The sequence below is a fragment of the Danio rerio genome, chromosome 15 (genome assembly GCF_052040795.2).
Source record: "Danio rerio strain M-AB ecotype USA chromosome 15, GRCz13ab, whole genome shotgun sequence".
Taxonomy (NCBI): Eukaryota; Metazoa; Chordata; class Actinopteri; order Cypriniformes; family Danionidae; genus Danio; species Danio rerio.
In genome coordinates, this window is record NC_141035.1 from 5,708,618 (window position 1) to 5,722,508 (window position 13,891).

The 13,891-nt window shown below is 37.2% G+C and overlaps 3 protein-coding genes across 3 annotated transcripts in view; all 3 read right to left on the minus strand.

The window, feature by feature from the left end:
• brwd1 (bromodomain and WD repeat domain containing 1) overlaps positions 1-13,891 on the minus strand; it is a 1,114,631-nt gene that overhangs the window by 743,578 nt on the left and 357,162 nt on the right. The window lies entirely within an intron of this gene.
• Positions 1-13,891, minus strand: part of phkg1a (phosphorylase kinase, gamma 1a (muscle)) — an 831,529-nt gene that overhangs the window by 610,947 nt on the left and 206,691 nt on the right. The gene's annotated exons all lie outside the window — the stretch shown is intronic.
• The window catches only part of atg16l2 (autophagy related 16 like 2), a 94,363-nt gene that overhangs the window by 41,112 nt on the left and 39,360 nt on the right, over positions 1-13,891 (minus strand). Inside the window, exons 11-14 of the mRNA NM_001441460.1 lie at positions 11,068-11,138; positions 6,988-7,059; positions 2,682-2,802; positions 2,438-2,543 (exon numbers count right to left, since the gene is read on the minus strand). Of these exons, the coding sequence (NP_001428389.1) occupies positions 2,438-2,543; positions 2,682-2,802; positions 6,988-7,059; positions 11,068-11,138 (370 nt within the window). The remainder of the gene's footprint in view (positions 1-2,437; positions 2,544-2,681; positions 2,803-6,987; positions 7,060-11,067; positions 11,139-13,891) is intronic.

Here is a 13,891-nt window from a genome sequence, read left to right on the forward strand (position 1 = left end):
ATTCCCGAGCTTTCTGAATGAAATGCCTGCTTTACTACATCCAATCAGCTCACAGAACAAAAAACAAGTCACACCCACTGTTTTCTCATTTAATATTCCATTTCTGTAGGAGCTGCATCACAATATTAAAGAAAAAAAAAACACTTGCAGCTTCCAGTTCATGCGGACTTTAAAGATTAATATTCATTCATTCATTCATTCATTCATTTTCTTTTGGGCTCAGTCCCTTTATTAATCTGAGGTCACCACAGCGGAATGAACCACCAACTTATCCAGCATATACTTCACGCAGTGGATGCCCTTCCAGCTGCAAACCATCACTGGGAAACATCCATACACACTACGGACAATTTAGCCAACCCAATTCACCTGTACCCCATGTCTTTGGACTGTGGGGGAAACTGGAGCACCTGGAGGAAACCCACACGAACACAGGGAGAACATGCAAACTCCACACAGAAATGCCAACTGACCCATCTGAGGCTCGAACCAGCGACCTTCTTGCTATGAGGCCATTGTGCTACCCATTGCGCCCCCGTGACGCCCTAAAGATTAATATTGTAATGTTTACTGGGAGCTGTTGTTCAGTGGCAGAGGCAAATGACAGTTGCGTCATTTCGCCGTGACATTTCAAAGAGACGGAAAGTAAATAAATGGCAGGCGAATATGGTGCAGGTAAACACATCTACGTGAAAGAAAGTGTTTTCTGTCGTTTTAGTGTGGATGAAGAAAAGAAATAAATAGAGCTTTTAAATAGAAATAGAGCTTTTGAAATAGAAAACACCATTTTTAAATGTATCTGGATTAGTGTCTAGTGGATTAGGCCTACTATGCTAACGTAATGTAACACTCGCCGGCCACTTTATACAAATAAGGTACAATAAGGTACATCTGTCTAACTGCTTATAACCAGGGCCGGAGTGGGACTCCTTTTCAGCCCTGGAGTTTCAAGCCTCGGACAGCCCACCTCAGTTCACGACTGACTATATTAAAATAAGGTCATTTCCAATTCAGTTTCTAATTACACTATAACGTCTTTTTTTGAGAAAACAGCTGCTTTAGAACTTCAAATGTTCAACAACCCTAACAGTATTATGTCTAAAAAAAAATCTACTCAGACAAGGATCAGACCCGGGTCCGCAACGTCGCAACCTAACATGCTAACCACTGGACCACAACAGCTGTGCATTGAGAGGTGGCTCGTCTGAGTTATATCATCATTAACCTGCAGGCTGCAGCATCCTGCTCACCAGGCTGCGAGAAAATAGATAAAAAGAGCAGAGCTGCGGTAAAATAATGAATAAGAAGACTGTGGTCAATTAAAAAAAAATTATTTAAAAAGTGTGACTGCTGAGAGCAACAGATTCTGGAGCTAGGTATGACGGCCCTCGCGGCCAAAAAACGGACCGGCCCACCAGGAATTCTCCCGGTCCTCCCGATAAGCCAATCCGGGCCTGCTTATTACCGCACATTTCTAATCAGCCAATCACATGGCAGCAACTCAATGCATTTAGGCATGTAGACATGGCCAAAATGATCTGCTGTGGTTGTTGGTGCCAAAACAGGAATAACAGGAAACTGAGGTTACAACTGGCACAGGCTCACCAAAATTGGACAACGGAAGATTGGAAAAACGTTGCCTGGTCTGATGAGTCTCGATTTCTGCTGCAACATTCGTATGATGGGGACAGAATTTGGTGTCAACAACATGAAAGCATTGATCAATCCTGCCTTGTATCAACGGTTCAGGCTGGTGTTGGTGGTGTAATGGTGTGGAGGACATTATCTTGGCACACTTTTGGGCATAATTCAGCATCGTGTCAACGCCACTGCCTACCTGAGTATTGTTGCTGACCATGTCCATCCCTTTATGACCACAGTGTACCCATCTACTGATGGCTACCTCCAGCAGGATAACACATCATGCCATTAAGCACGAATTATCTCAGACTGGATTCGTGAACATGACAATGAGTTCACTACTTAAATGGCCTCCACAATCACCAGATCTCAATCCAATAGAGCATCTTTGGGATGTGGTGGAACGGGAGATTCGCATCAGGGATGCGCAGCGGACAAATCTGCAGCAACTGCGTGATGCTATCATGTCAATATGGACCAAAATCTCTGAGGAATATTTCCAGTACCTTGTTGAATCTATGCCACGTTAGCTTAAGGCTGTTCTGAAGCCTTCAACCTGGTACTAGTAAGGTGTACCTAATAAAGTGGCCGGCGAGTGTATTTTAATGCTGGTCATTATGGTGGTACGAAGAGAGTAGAGTATTTTCTGAGGCGGTACTTGGTGTAAAACGTTTGACAACATTGTGCTAGATTAAAATTCAAGCTTTTTCAAGGATTTCCAGCAGCCGTTTGAACCCTGAAAGTCAGTTGATTTCACGTTATCAGAGAGATATGCATACGGTGGTGATGTTCTTACCTGCTGTCCCAAAACCGTATTTTCTTGTCATAATGGCTGCTGATGATAAGGTACTCTGAACACACCACGTCGCTGCAGAAAGACAAAACCTCAATGGTCTGTATGCCTGTGAGTGGTGCAGAGAGAAGGATATGAGAACTAATCATCTGTTCTTAACATGTTGAGCAATTTATTCCAGACGGATGTGAAATGTGCACTTTGTTATAGTTAATGCATGAGAGATTTTTGTTTTTGTGGCACGTACACGCTGCTCGCTGGAGGTCCCATATCTTCACAGTTCTGTCTGCACTGCCCGTGACCACCTGCCTCTGACTGTATTTGAATCTGGCCGCGGTCACTTTACGAGAATGACCCGTCAACGTGACCTACAACCACAATAAACATTCCTATTAATGAAGGTTTAACAGAATCAAAAACAATGTCCATTTAAATAGCAAATACATGGGAAATAAGGATACACTCCTGTCAAGTCATCTGAACTTGCATCCATCAAACAGACTAAAAATATGGTTGAAACCTAATTAACTTAAGTAAGTAATTAACTTAAAATAAGTTAAAGTAACATAAAAATGAAAATAATTTTATTTTCAGGCATATTTAGTTGTCATTACTAAGTAGAGGATGTGTAACAAGGACACCTTAAAATAAAGTGTTACCAGAAATTATATTTTGCATAAAGAAATTTAGGACAAGGACAAAAGTGTTTTGAATTGGTTAATAATTAAAAAGAGTTTATTTAACTTAATATACAATAAATGATCAGTAAATGAAATAGTGTGGCCAATTCTTTCAGGATTACAAAATGTCATTTTTGTAACATCATAAATGGTGTCAATTTTGATCAATTGAATTCACCTTTGCCTAATATAAGTATTACTATTAATATTAAGCAGCTTAATTGGAGTTCACCTGTGGTAAATTCAGTTGATTGGACATGATTTGAAAAGGCATACACCTGTCTATATAAGGTCCCGATGTTGACAGTGCATGTCAAAGCACAAAGCAAGCATGAAGACAAAGGAATTGTCTGTAGACCTCAGAGACAGGATTTACTTGAGGTACAAGGCTGGGGAAGGTTTCATAAAAATTACTGCTGCTCTGAAAGTTCCAATGAGCACAGTGGCCTCCATCATCCGTAAGTGGAAGATGTTTGAAGCCACCAGGCTCCTTCTAGAGCTGGCTGGCCATCTAAGCGGAGTGATCGGGGGAGAAGGGCCTTAGTCAATGAGGTGATCAATAACCCAATGGTCACGCTGTCTAAACTCCAACGTTCTTCTGTGAAGAGAGGAGATTCTTACAAAAGAACAATCATCTGTGCAGAAATCCACCAATCAGGCCTGTATAGTAGAGTGGCCAGACGGAAGCCATTCCCCGCCTGGAATCTGCCAAAAGTCATCTGAAGGACTCTCAGATCATACGAATCTAAATTATAAGTCTGATGAGACTAAAATTGAACGCTTTGGAGTGAATGCCAGGCGTTATGTTTGGAGAAAACCAGGCACCACTCATCACCAGGCTACTAATATCCCTACAGTGAAGCATGGTGGTGGCAGCATCATGCTGTGGGGATGTTTTTCAGCAGCAGGAACTGGAAGACTAGTCAGGATAGAGGGAAAGATGAATGCAGCAATGTACAGACACATCCTGAATGAAAACCTGCTTCAGGGTGCTCTTGACCTCAGACTGGGGCGACGGTTCATCTTCTAGCATGACAATGATACAAAGCACACAGTCAAAATATCAATGGAGTGGCTTTACAACTCGGTGAGTGTCCTTGAGTGGCCCAGCCAGAGCCCAGACCTAAATCCTATTGAACATCTCTGAAGAGATCTGAAAATGGCTGTACACCATCGCTTCCCATCCAACCTGATAGAGCTTGAGAGGTACTGCAAAGAGAAATGGGTAAAAATTCCCAAAGACAGGTGTGCCAACCTTGTGACATCATATTCAAAAAGACTTGAGGCTGTAATTGCTGCCATAGGTGAATCAACAAGTATTGAGCAAAGGCTGTGAATACTGATGTACATGTGATTTTTCAGGGGTTTTATTTTTAATAAATTTGCAACAATTTCAAAAACTCTTTTTTTTACATTGTCATTATGAGATATTGTGTGTAGAATTTTGAGGAAACAAAGGAATTTAATCCATTTTGGAGTAATGCTGTAACATAAAAAATGTGGAAAAAGTGAAGCATACATTATAATTGAATAACACAATACATTCAAAATATTCTGTATTCTGTGACAATTGTGTCTTTAAAATTGTGTCATTAAAATCTTCTCTAAAGAAATTCATTGTGATTAATTCTTTTTGAGGGCAACAATTCGTCACCCTGGAATTAATGGTTGTATCTGCGTTCTGAATGATTTTGAGATATTGAGCTTTAAAGTTTTTGCATTCCAAAGCAAACATTGTGTGTGCAACATTTGCTTTTTAAATAAAAATTCTTAAAATGTAATAAAACTTATAAAAAAAACATCCAATAATGCAAACAAGTTGTCATTTAATAAGAATATGTCAATAACTTAATTTTGACAAAAATGTCAGATAGAACCTTATAATTTTAAGCCAGGGGTTTTCAAAGTGTGAGGCGCGCCTCCCCTGGGGGGCACCAGAGCATGTCTGGGGAGGCGCGGGAAAAAAATATTATATAATAAAAATATAATTATTAAGTTTAATTATTATATGTATTTTTTATTATTTTTAAACGTTTTTATTAAACAAAGCTAAAAAAAAAAAAAAATACGTCAAAAATAAGAAAACCTTTTTTACCCAGAAGGCCATAGCTGTGAATTCGCTTCTGTTTGGCAAGCCCGGTAAAGTCTAGATCGGATATGCAGCCGGACGCAAGTGCGATATACACATTAATAAAGCAGCATTTTTTAATGACACTGTATAACAATAATTCATATTTTTACAGTACTGTGATGGTTGGGTTTAGGGTTGGGTTGGGGGTAGGCGTTAAAAAAAAAATTTTATTGGGTAATTTAATAGATAACATAACTAATACTCGGTACAACAACTGTTTTTACATTACTGTGACGGTTGGGTTTAGGGTTGGGGTGGGGGTAGATGTTAATAAAATACAACAACTGAGAAATTTAATAAATAATAGACATATTTCTCGTTAACTTATGGTGGAAAACGTATCCGTTCTAGCAACAACCGGCAAGCCCGCCAATACTGGTATATGCCTGCTAACACAATAGATCAGTTTCTGAGACCCCCCGATTCAAAGCCTTCAAGTTCAGGGCTTAAACCCAAAAGACGACGGTATGATGATCAGTATTTGAGTTTAGGATTTACGTGGACAGGACCAGCTGATGAACCACGACCTTTATGTGTGGTTTGTCAAGATATTTTGGCTAATGACAGCATGAGACCCGCTAAACTGTTTTGACTGGGATGGACAGTTCTTGGATCTGTTCTATTCATATTGAACCATCATGCTAGTTTTAAAAACGTTATATTACAATACTTAATACTCTGTAAATAATTGCACTTTCATGCAAATGATGATAAAAGTGAGTTAACAGTCTGACATCTGTCTGTGTCTTTATATATACTCTATGTATATATATATATATATATATATATGTGTGTGTGTGTGTGTGTGTATGTGTGTGTGTGTATTTGGGAGGAGGGGGGCTCCAATGGATAAGTTGTGTCAAAAGGGACGCCCACTGTCTTAGACTTTGAAAAACCCTGTTCTAAGCTGACGATTTGTGTATTTTAGTAATAATAATAATAACAACAACAAGAAAAAAGCAGCATGCTGTTTCTATTACTCTAGACATTATTTTGTGTTTTATGATTACAAATTTGTATTTATTTGCTTTGGAAGGTCACAGTTGTCAACAAAAAATTACATCATTTAAAAAAGAAATATCGTTGACCCAGTTTTTCCTCCTCCGCTTCTTTATGATGCCTTTTTATTGACCTCCCTTCTCAGTCGTGACTGTATTTTCAGACCGTGTTATAAGTTTTATATGCCATATGTGTCATCCCAGTTATGCAGCACCCTCCGAACTCTGTACCTAATAAAACTGACTATTTAAAGTGGTATTTCTGTAAAAGCATATATTAAAACGGCTAACATTTTACAATAAGGCCGTATTGGTTAATACATTCACTAACATAAACAAACAGCGAACAATACATTTATTACAGTATTGATTCATCTTAGCTAACATTAGTTCATGTAAATAAAAGCTGAACAATGTTAGCTCATGTTAATGCATTAGTTGAACTACAATTAATAAAAGCCGTATAAATGTTCATCATTAGTTCTTGATTGTAAATACATTAACTAATTAGCATCATATTAAAGTCCCATATCTAATTTGTTTGCATGAGAAATCACGTGACAAAAAAATCCCACAATAAAAAACCTCCCTTATGCCACACTGTCCTGTGAAACACGATGTAATCTAAGCAGGCGCAGCGATGCACATCAGTAACTTGGTTCATACTGCTCCGTCTGATCAGATGATGCTCTAGAGTAATTCACAGAGACAGGTTTGGGCGGGTGAGAGGTAAAGCGCTGTTACCTTGGGAACGCTGTCCTCTAGCCTCCAAAATAAAGCCGACTTGTCATATGACGCAGCTAAAATCCGCGTTCCCTGATGGAAAAGCACAGTGACAAGTCCCATAATGCATTAGAGCAGCAGGCAAAGCACAATCAACTCAACAGCCTTGCAGTAACAGTCTCCTTATATTACTACTGGAGATCAGTGGCTGAGGGCTCTTGTGGATCTAAGAGCTCATTGGTTGAGCGCTAATTAACAATGACTAAGTAAAGATGCTCTTCAGATCAAACTAGGGTTCAAACAAGGGTCCGGACACACACAGGAAGACACTTTGTGGATCATTTTAATTTGATCGTTTGAGTTTTTGTGGACAATTTGAAATAAAAATAAAAGAGTTAACTTTATTTCAAGAAATTTTTATTGTAGCTATGAAGTTTTTTCATATTTATGCAACATTCAGCACATGATTAATGGGAATATGTGCCCAGGGCTATTAGAGCTGTGAACCTACACTAGTCTCACGGTTCGGTTCGGTTACGATTATCATGCCATCGATTCGGTTCAATTCGATATTTCGGTGCATCACGGTGCATTGACGGTGCTTTTCATACACAGTTCTATATTTTCTTCACAGCAGCAGTTCTTGTATTAAAATGTATGAATATATTTATATTTATATATTATTTGTAATACAATTTTGTCATTTAATACAAACAATCAGATATATAAACTGTAACTTTAAATAAAACAAGCATTAAGCAAATAAAATAAACTAACATAAATATCCAGCTCTTTTTCTGATTCTTGTCTAGTTCTCTTACACCCCTTTGATTGGTCACACCCTCAACAAAAACGGTTGTGATTGGCTCTTGCGCGCTGCGCTCTTCACAGATGAGTGACACTGATAAGCGGCAGGCGGCAGCGGCGATCTCACAGATGATGTATGATAGACACGGAGAAAAGTCTGCAGACACGCGCTCGTTTCTTTATCCAGAAGTAACGCTGTAAAACAGCCGAGAGGAGAAGAAAAGCCACGCCAGCAGGTCAAATGGGCCACTGTGTGTGTGTGTGTGTGTGTGTAAGTGTGTGTGTGTGAGAGAGAGAGAGAGAGAGAGAGAGAGAGAGAAATGAAGTACTTTCATTCTCTCGATCTCAGTGAAATAGGGGCTTTTGTTGTATATGTCAGTGAAAGACTGATCCAGCAAAGTAAGGCTGTTTCTCAATATGCGTTCTTCAGCGGTCTTGCGTCCTCGTGTTCTCGTGAAACATCATCATCAACTGCCTAAGTTCAGTTCCAATACTCAAGACCGCAAGTACGGAGGACGCGTGAAACTTCCCGGATGTGATCTTGATATCGAGGACGCACTGATGCAGACTTGAGCACCGAACTCGCTCTGGAAGTCCCAGAAGTCATTGCGACGGGAGGTGGGAAGCGCAGCATTTAATTTAGATTTATTATTAAAGTTCAGAGATTTAACTTATTTACGTCAGGAGTTTCCCTAAATGAAACGGTGAAAGTAAACATTAACATGAATATCTTAATAAAGGAATAAACACATTAAGGGTTGTTTGTTTGCTGAAATTCGTATTAAAATTTGTTTTATTTATATTGTGAAGAGTATATTTATAATGTTTTTATGCAAAGTATATATTCGGAAGAGAAGGGAAAACAATACATCGTTGTATATGAGAGCTGTAATGTTTAAATGATTTCCATTTAAAACGCGTGAATGTCACGTGACCATCAGGAAGAATGCAGTATCCCATTTCTCAAAGGACGCATTCTCTGTCCTCGCCGTCTCCCGAGTTCGTTTTTCCGAGGACACCTGGCAAGACCGCTCTCCACAAGAACGAAAGTCCGTTCTCTGCGTTCTTGGAATTGAGAAACAGCCACACACAGTGAAATTGTGCACAGTTTATGAGTTAAGTAGTTCGAGCATTGTAAATACTCGCGCTCGCCTCCCTCGCGACAGAGCATATGAGGTAAATGACGTCAGTAATAACCGGTTATGATTATTACTGAACCGATACCGAATTGTCCGCACCTGCATCGCGGTGCACCGAAGAAACGATTCATTTTGACACCTTTAAGGGCTATATATATGGGAAACCATATGTCTGGCTGCATTTTGCAACACAGGCTCATTATGAAAACGTAGTCCCGTCGACGTTTCCGGAGACCGCGAATTATGTAGCCGGAGGTACCTATGGTCGCATTTAATTTTTTAAGCGAACCAGACTATATTCAGATATAGCCCTGGACACGTACCTCCAATGAGTCTGGGTTGGCGAATTTATTATTTTTTTTACTTAATCTGGTCTTAATGAGTACTACACTCATCTCCCATTACCTTTAAGACCCAGCTGCATCGTGCCAAGAGCGCATTCGCTATTTACAGGACACAAAGTAAGTGTATGTGGAAAAACTGAGCATTTCACTATCAAACAGTTCACAGTTTTTTTAAACAGAAAACAGTTAAACAGAGCATCTACTGCGAAAGATTGAGAGATAATGGAACTACTTTCACTTTCGCTCTTGGATAGGGAAACCTTTACGCACAGACATCAATTAGCCTATAAATAATTAATTTCATTTGTTAAGCGCAAATATTCGTTTCAAAACTATTTCTAAATTCAGTTCTAATTTCCAGCAAACAAATAAATGAACAATAATTACCAAGTGTGCTCAAAAACCTGAGTTATATCCTAAAACACATGCTGTGCCCCTTATGGTTTAAAACCTGACAGGTGGGCAAATCTAAGCTTGTTTTTAATAAAACAAATATAAATATGGATATATTTAATAATACTGCTAATAATAATAACATTATACAAAAGCAAATTGTTAGAAATGAACTGAAAAAGCCTCCCGAGATGAAGACATAAAAGCAGTGATTTTTCATATTTATGTAGGCTAGAAAATAATATGTTTTGTAATATTTTAATCCTTTATATTTATATACTATATCTATTCTTATTATATCCTATATATATCCTTAATATTTAAATGTTTTCATATGTAAAGATATTTGTATTGCTCTCTTGTGTGTATTAAGCAGTGTGTAAGCGAGGCGCAACTTTGCGCCAGAGTTTAGACCGGGTTAGTTTTGGTCAAATGAAAAATCTATTTTAGTTTCTCAAAATAGTAACGCGCCAGCGGTCTGCCTCAGAACGCCTTCCTTTTTAGACCAGAACGCCTATGGGCGCACAAATGAGCGCTAATGTATTTGCTATTTAAACAGCGCAGCACAACGCCTCAAAACGACTCTTGCGCCAAGCTGAAACTACCAAAAGACTATTGCGCCGCTCCTTGCGCCACACTGCGCCGGGTGTATGATAGGGCCCATTGTGTTTATTTATAGGTTTTGATGCATTTTTCATTTTTAATGTCACCTTCTGTTTGCTCAGTAGAATTTTTAAGGCATGACTTGGAGCAATATTTACATCAGATTATTAGACATTATAAACAAATAGAAATTCATACCATCATAATTTCGAGGTCTCAGGAATCAAAAAGTTTGAAAACCTCCGATCTAAAGGATCATTTAAATAATCAGAAATCACAGTCTTGATGAAAGCTTATAATCAAACCTTGTAATTCAGTTAAAACAAAGTGCTGATAAGCTGCTGACAAGTGTTCATTTAGATCTGTTCTTACTGTGTTTCTTATGTACTTTCTGTAGCAGCTCAGCATTATAATCTCAGACGCGGGCGCTGACTGCATGAATTTAAATGAGCTAATCATAACAATTAGTCTTAATGAGTGCATTTGAATTAGCCTGATGCACAAACCCAACTTTTATGTTTCACTTCTGTTCCCAGTGAGCGCTGAAATGATCGCAGGCACAAAAACCTAAGCAAAATTGCATGCAATAAAACACCTAATATGCACTAAAAGCGAAAACAAAACAAGATGCTTCCATTACAATCAGCAATGCGTAGAACTTTTAAGAGCTTATGCTAAGCTGCAGGGTTCGTGTATTAAGATGCTGTGTTCAAACTGCAGGGAGTGACAGTTTCAATGACAACAAGAAGGCTTTTTTCTCTGTTTTCTTGTTACATTGCTAATTTTCTGTGTGTAATATGTTTTAATATAAATACCGTCGGGTCAAACTCAATGCTGGTGATCCCCTCATTACTTCCATCTAAAGTCCCTCTGTACTGAAGAGTTCCTGTGAAGAAAAACACTGCAGTAAATGAAGAGTTGTTGTTTATTTTGGTTTCTAAAGTGATTTACATTGTGCTTTATGATTAATACACAATTTAAACTACACATGAGAAAATGTGAGACTATATACAGTTAAAGTCACTATTATCAAAGAGCCTAGAATGACCAAGAGGCGACACTCAATAGAACGTTCCATTGCAACAGCAGCGCCCAGCAACAGCCCCGGATTCCCGGAGCCCCGGAAAGTGATCGGCTGTCCATTGGATCTTACTGCTGTCGCGATGGCAAGCAGTTGCTTTGTTTTATATTTATTTATTTAAAAAGCGCATTGAAGCTGAGAAACAACCTAAAAGGCAATACAATACAACACTTAAAATCACAATCATCAGCACTGTTCAGTTTATTTTACAGACTTATAATATGCTGCTCTTCTATTGGAGTTTCATTCCAAAATAGACGCCGCGCCCTCTAGTGGTTGTTTACCAAATCGCACTAGAGTGTCGCCTCTTGGGGATTCTATGCTCTTTGCTATTATTAACCCTCCAGTGGATTTTTTATATATATATATATATCTATTTTCCAAACGATAATATACAGAGCAAGGAATTTTTCTCAGTGTTTTCTATAATATTTTTTCTTCCCAAGAAAGTCTTATTTCTTTTATTTTGGCTAGAATAAAAGCAGTTTTAATTTTTTTCCCCCCTAAAATGTTATGGTCAATCTTTTTAGCCCCTTAAGCATTTTTTTTTCAATTGTCTACAGAACAAACCACTGTTATACAACGACTTAATTACCCTAACTTGCCTAATTAAGCCTTTAATTAAGCCCTTACATGCGGAGCACTATATATATATATATAGTGCTCAGCATATATAAGTACACCCCTTAAATATCTCTCTTTTAAATTCATATTTTTAATAGGAAGCTTTACAATATTATATTTGTGCACATACATTAGATTAGTCAGTCCTAAAGCCAAATCTGGAGCTTAACTAACAAAATAACTTACGATAACGCTCCAAAAAGTAGTACACCCAAATTTATATGTTACAGAAAAGTATTAATTACAAATTTAAACAAGAGGAAAAATCAAGAGAAGCAAAAGAACTTTAATATGTTGCAGGTTTTAATTTATATATATATATATATATATATATATATATATATATATATATATATATATATATATATATATATATATATATATATATATATATATATATACAACAGTTCTGTCTGGTTCTCAAATCTGATTGGCTGATAGCGTGCAATATTCTGTAATATCAGAAAACTCCTACAGCCTCTTTACCCTTTGTGTATTACTCTGGCCACATACAGCCAGCAAAAAGCAGACACTATAGATCTTAAGTTTAAAAGATGCACGCTCAACTGTTTAACTGTCAGCTTATGATTTGAATCCGGAAGAAAGTTCCTCATACAAAAGGGTTTTTGAGACTCTCCATGTTTGATTTTGTTTTTATATACACAATTATGTCGTCAAACTGTTGTATGAACGCAATATCACACTCGTAGCAGTGTGATATGGCTGTATATCGGCACTGGTGGGGGCAATAAGGCACTCGGCCTGCGGCCTCATGCCAACGCATGCCTCCCACCAATGCCGATATACAGCCATATCGAACTGCTACTCGTCTGACATTGCTCATATATATATATATATATATATATATATATATATATATATATATATATATATATATTGCTTGAATTAATTGTATTATCTTTCAATTTCTATAATTTTCTTCAATGTTGTTTTCTGGTGGAAAAAATATTATTTTAATAAATATATCTGTTTAATAAATTTGTTTTGTTTAAATGCACCAAAATATATTACCTATATTCACTGAGAAATGTTTTTTTTTTTTAATGGGGTGAATTCAATTATGCTGAGCACTGTATATATATATATATATATATATATATATATATATATATATATATATATATATATATATATATATATATATATATATATATATAGTTGAAGTCAGAATTATTTTCCCCCTTTAATTTTTTTTTCTTTTTTAAATATTTTCAAAATTATGTTAAACAGGACAAGGAAATTTTCACAGTATGTCTGATAATATTTTTTCTTCAGGAGAAAGTCTTATTTGTTTATTTGTTTTCTGCTAGAATAAAAGAAGCTTTTAATTTTTTAAAAACCATTTTAAGGACAAAATTATTAGCCCCTTTAAGCATTTTTTTTTAAAATCAACAGAACAAACTATCATTATACAATAACTTGCCAAGCCTTAAACAGAAATTGGGAAACAAAATAAACAGGGGGGCTAATAATTCTGACTTTACTGTATATATGTGTGTGTGTGTGTGTGTGTGTGTGTGTGTGTGTGTGTGTGTGTGTGTGTGTGTGTGTGTGTGTGTGTGTTGATACATTTATTTGAAAAGAAGCCTGACATCAAGATGACACGTTGCATCTCAAGTACAAGTACGTTTCTTGATGTTTACTAAAAGAGTGCTGCCATCTAGTGGTGGTCGCAAGCACTGACTTATTTATTTAGTCTCACAGGATGTGGTTGTTTACTATGTATATCGTATGTATGTGTGGTTTATTTTGCATTGCAGCGTTCCAACTAGCATATTTACATTTACATTTAGTCATTTAGCAGGCGCTTTTATCCAAAGTGACTTACAAATGAGGACAAGGAAGCAATTTACACAACTATAAAAGCAACAATGAATAAATGCTATAGGCAAGTTTCAGGTATGTAAAGAAAT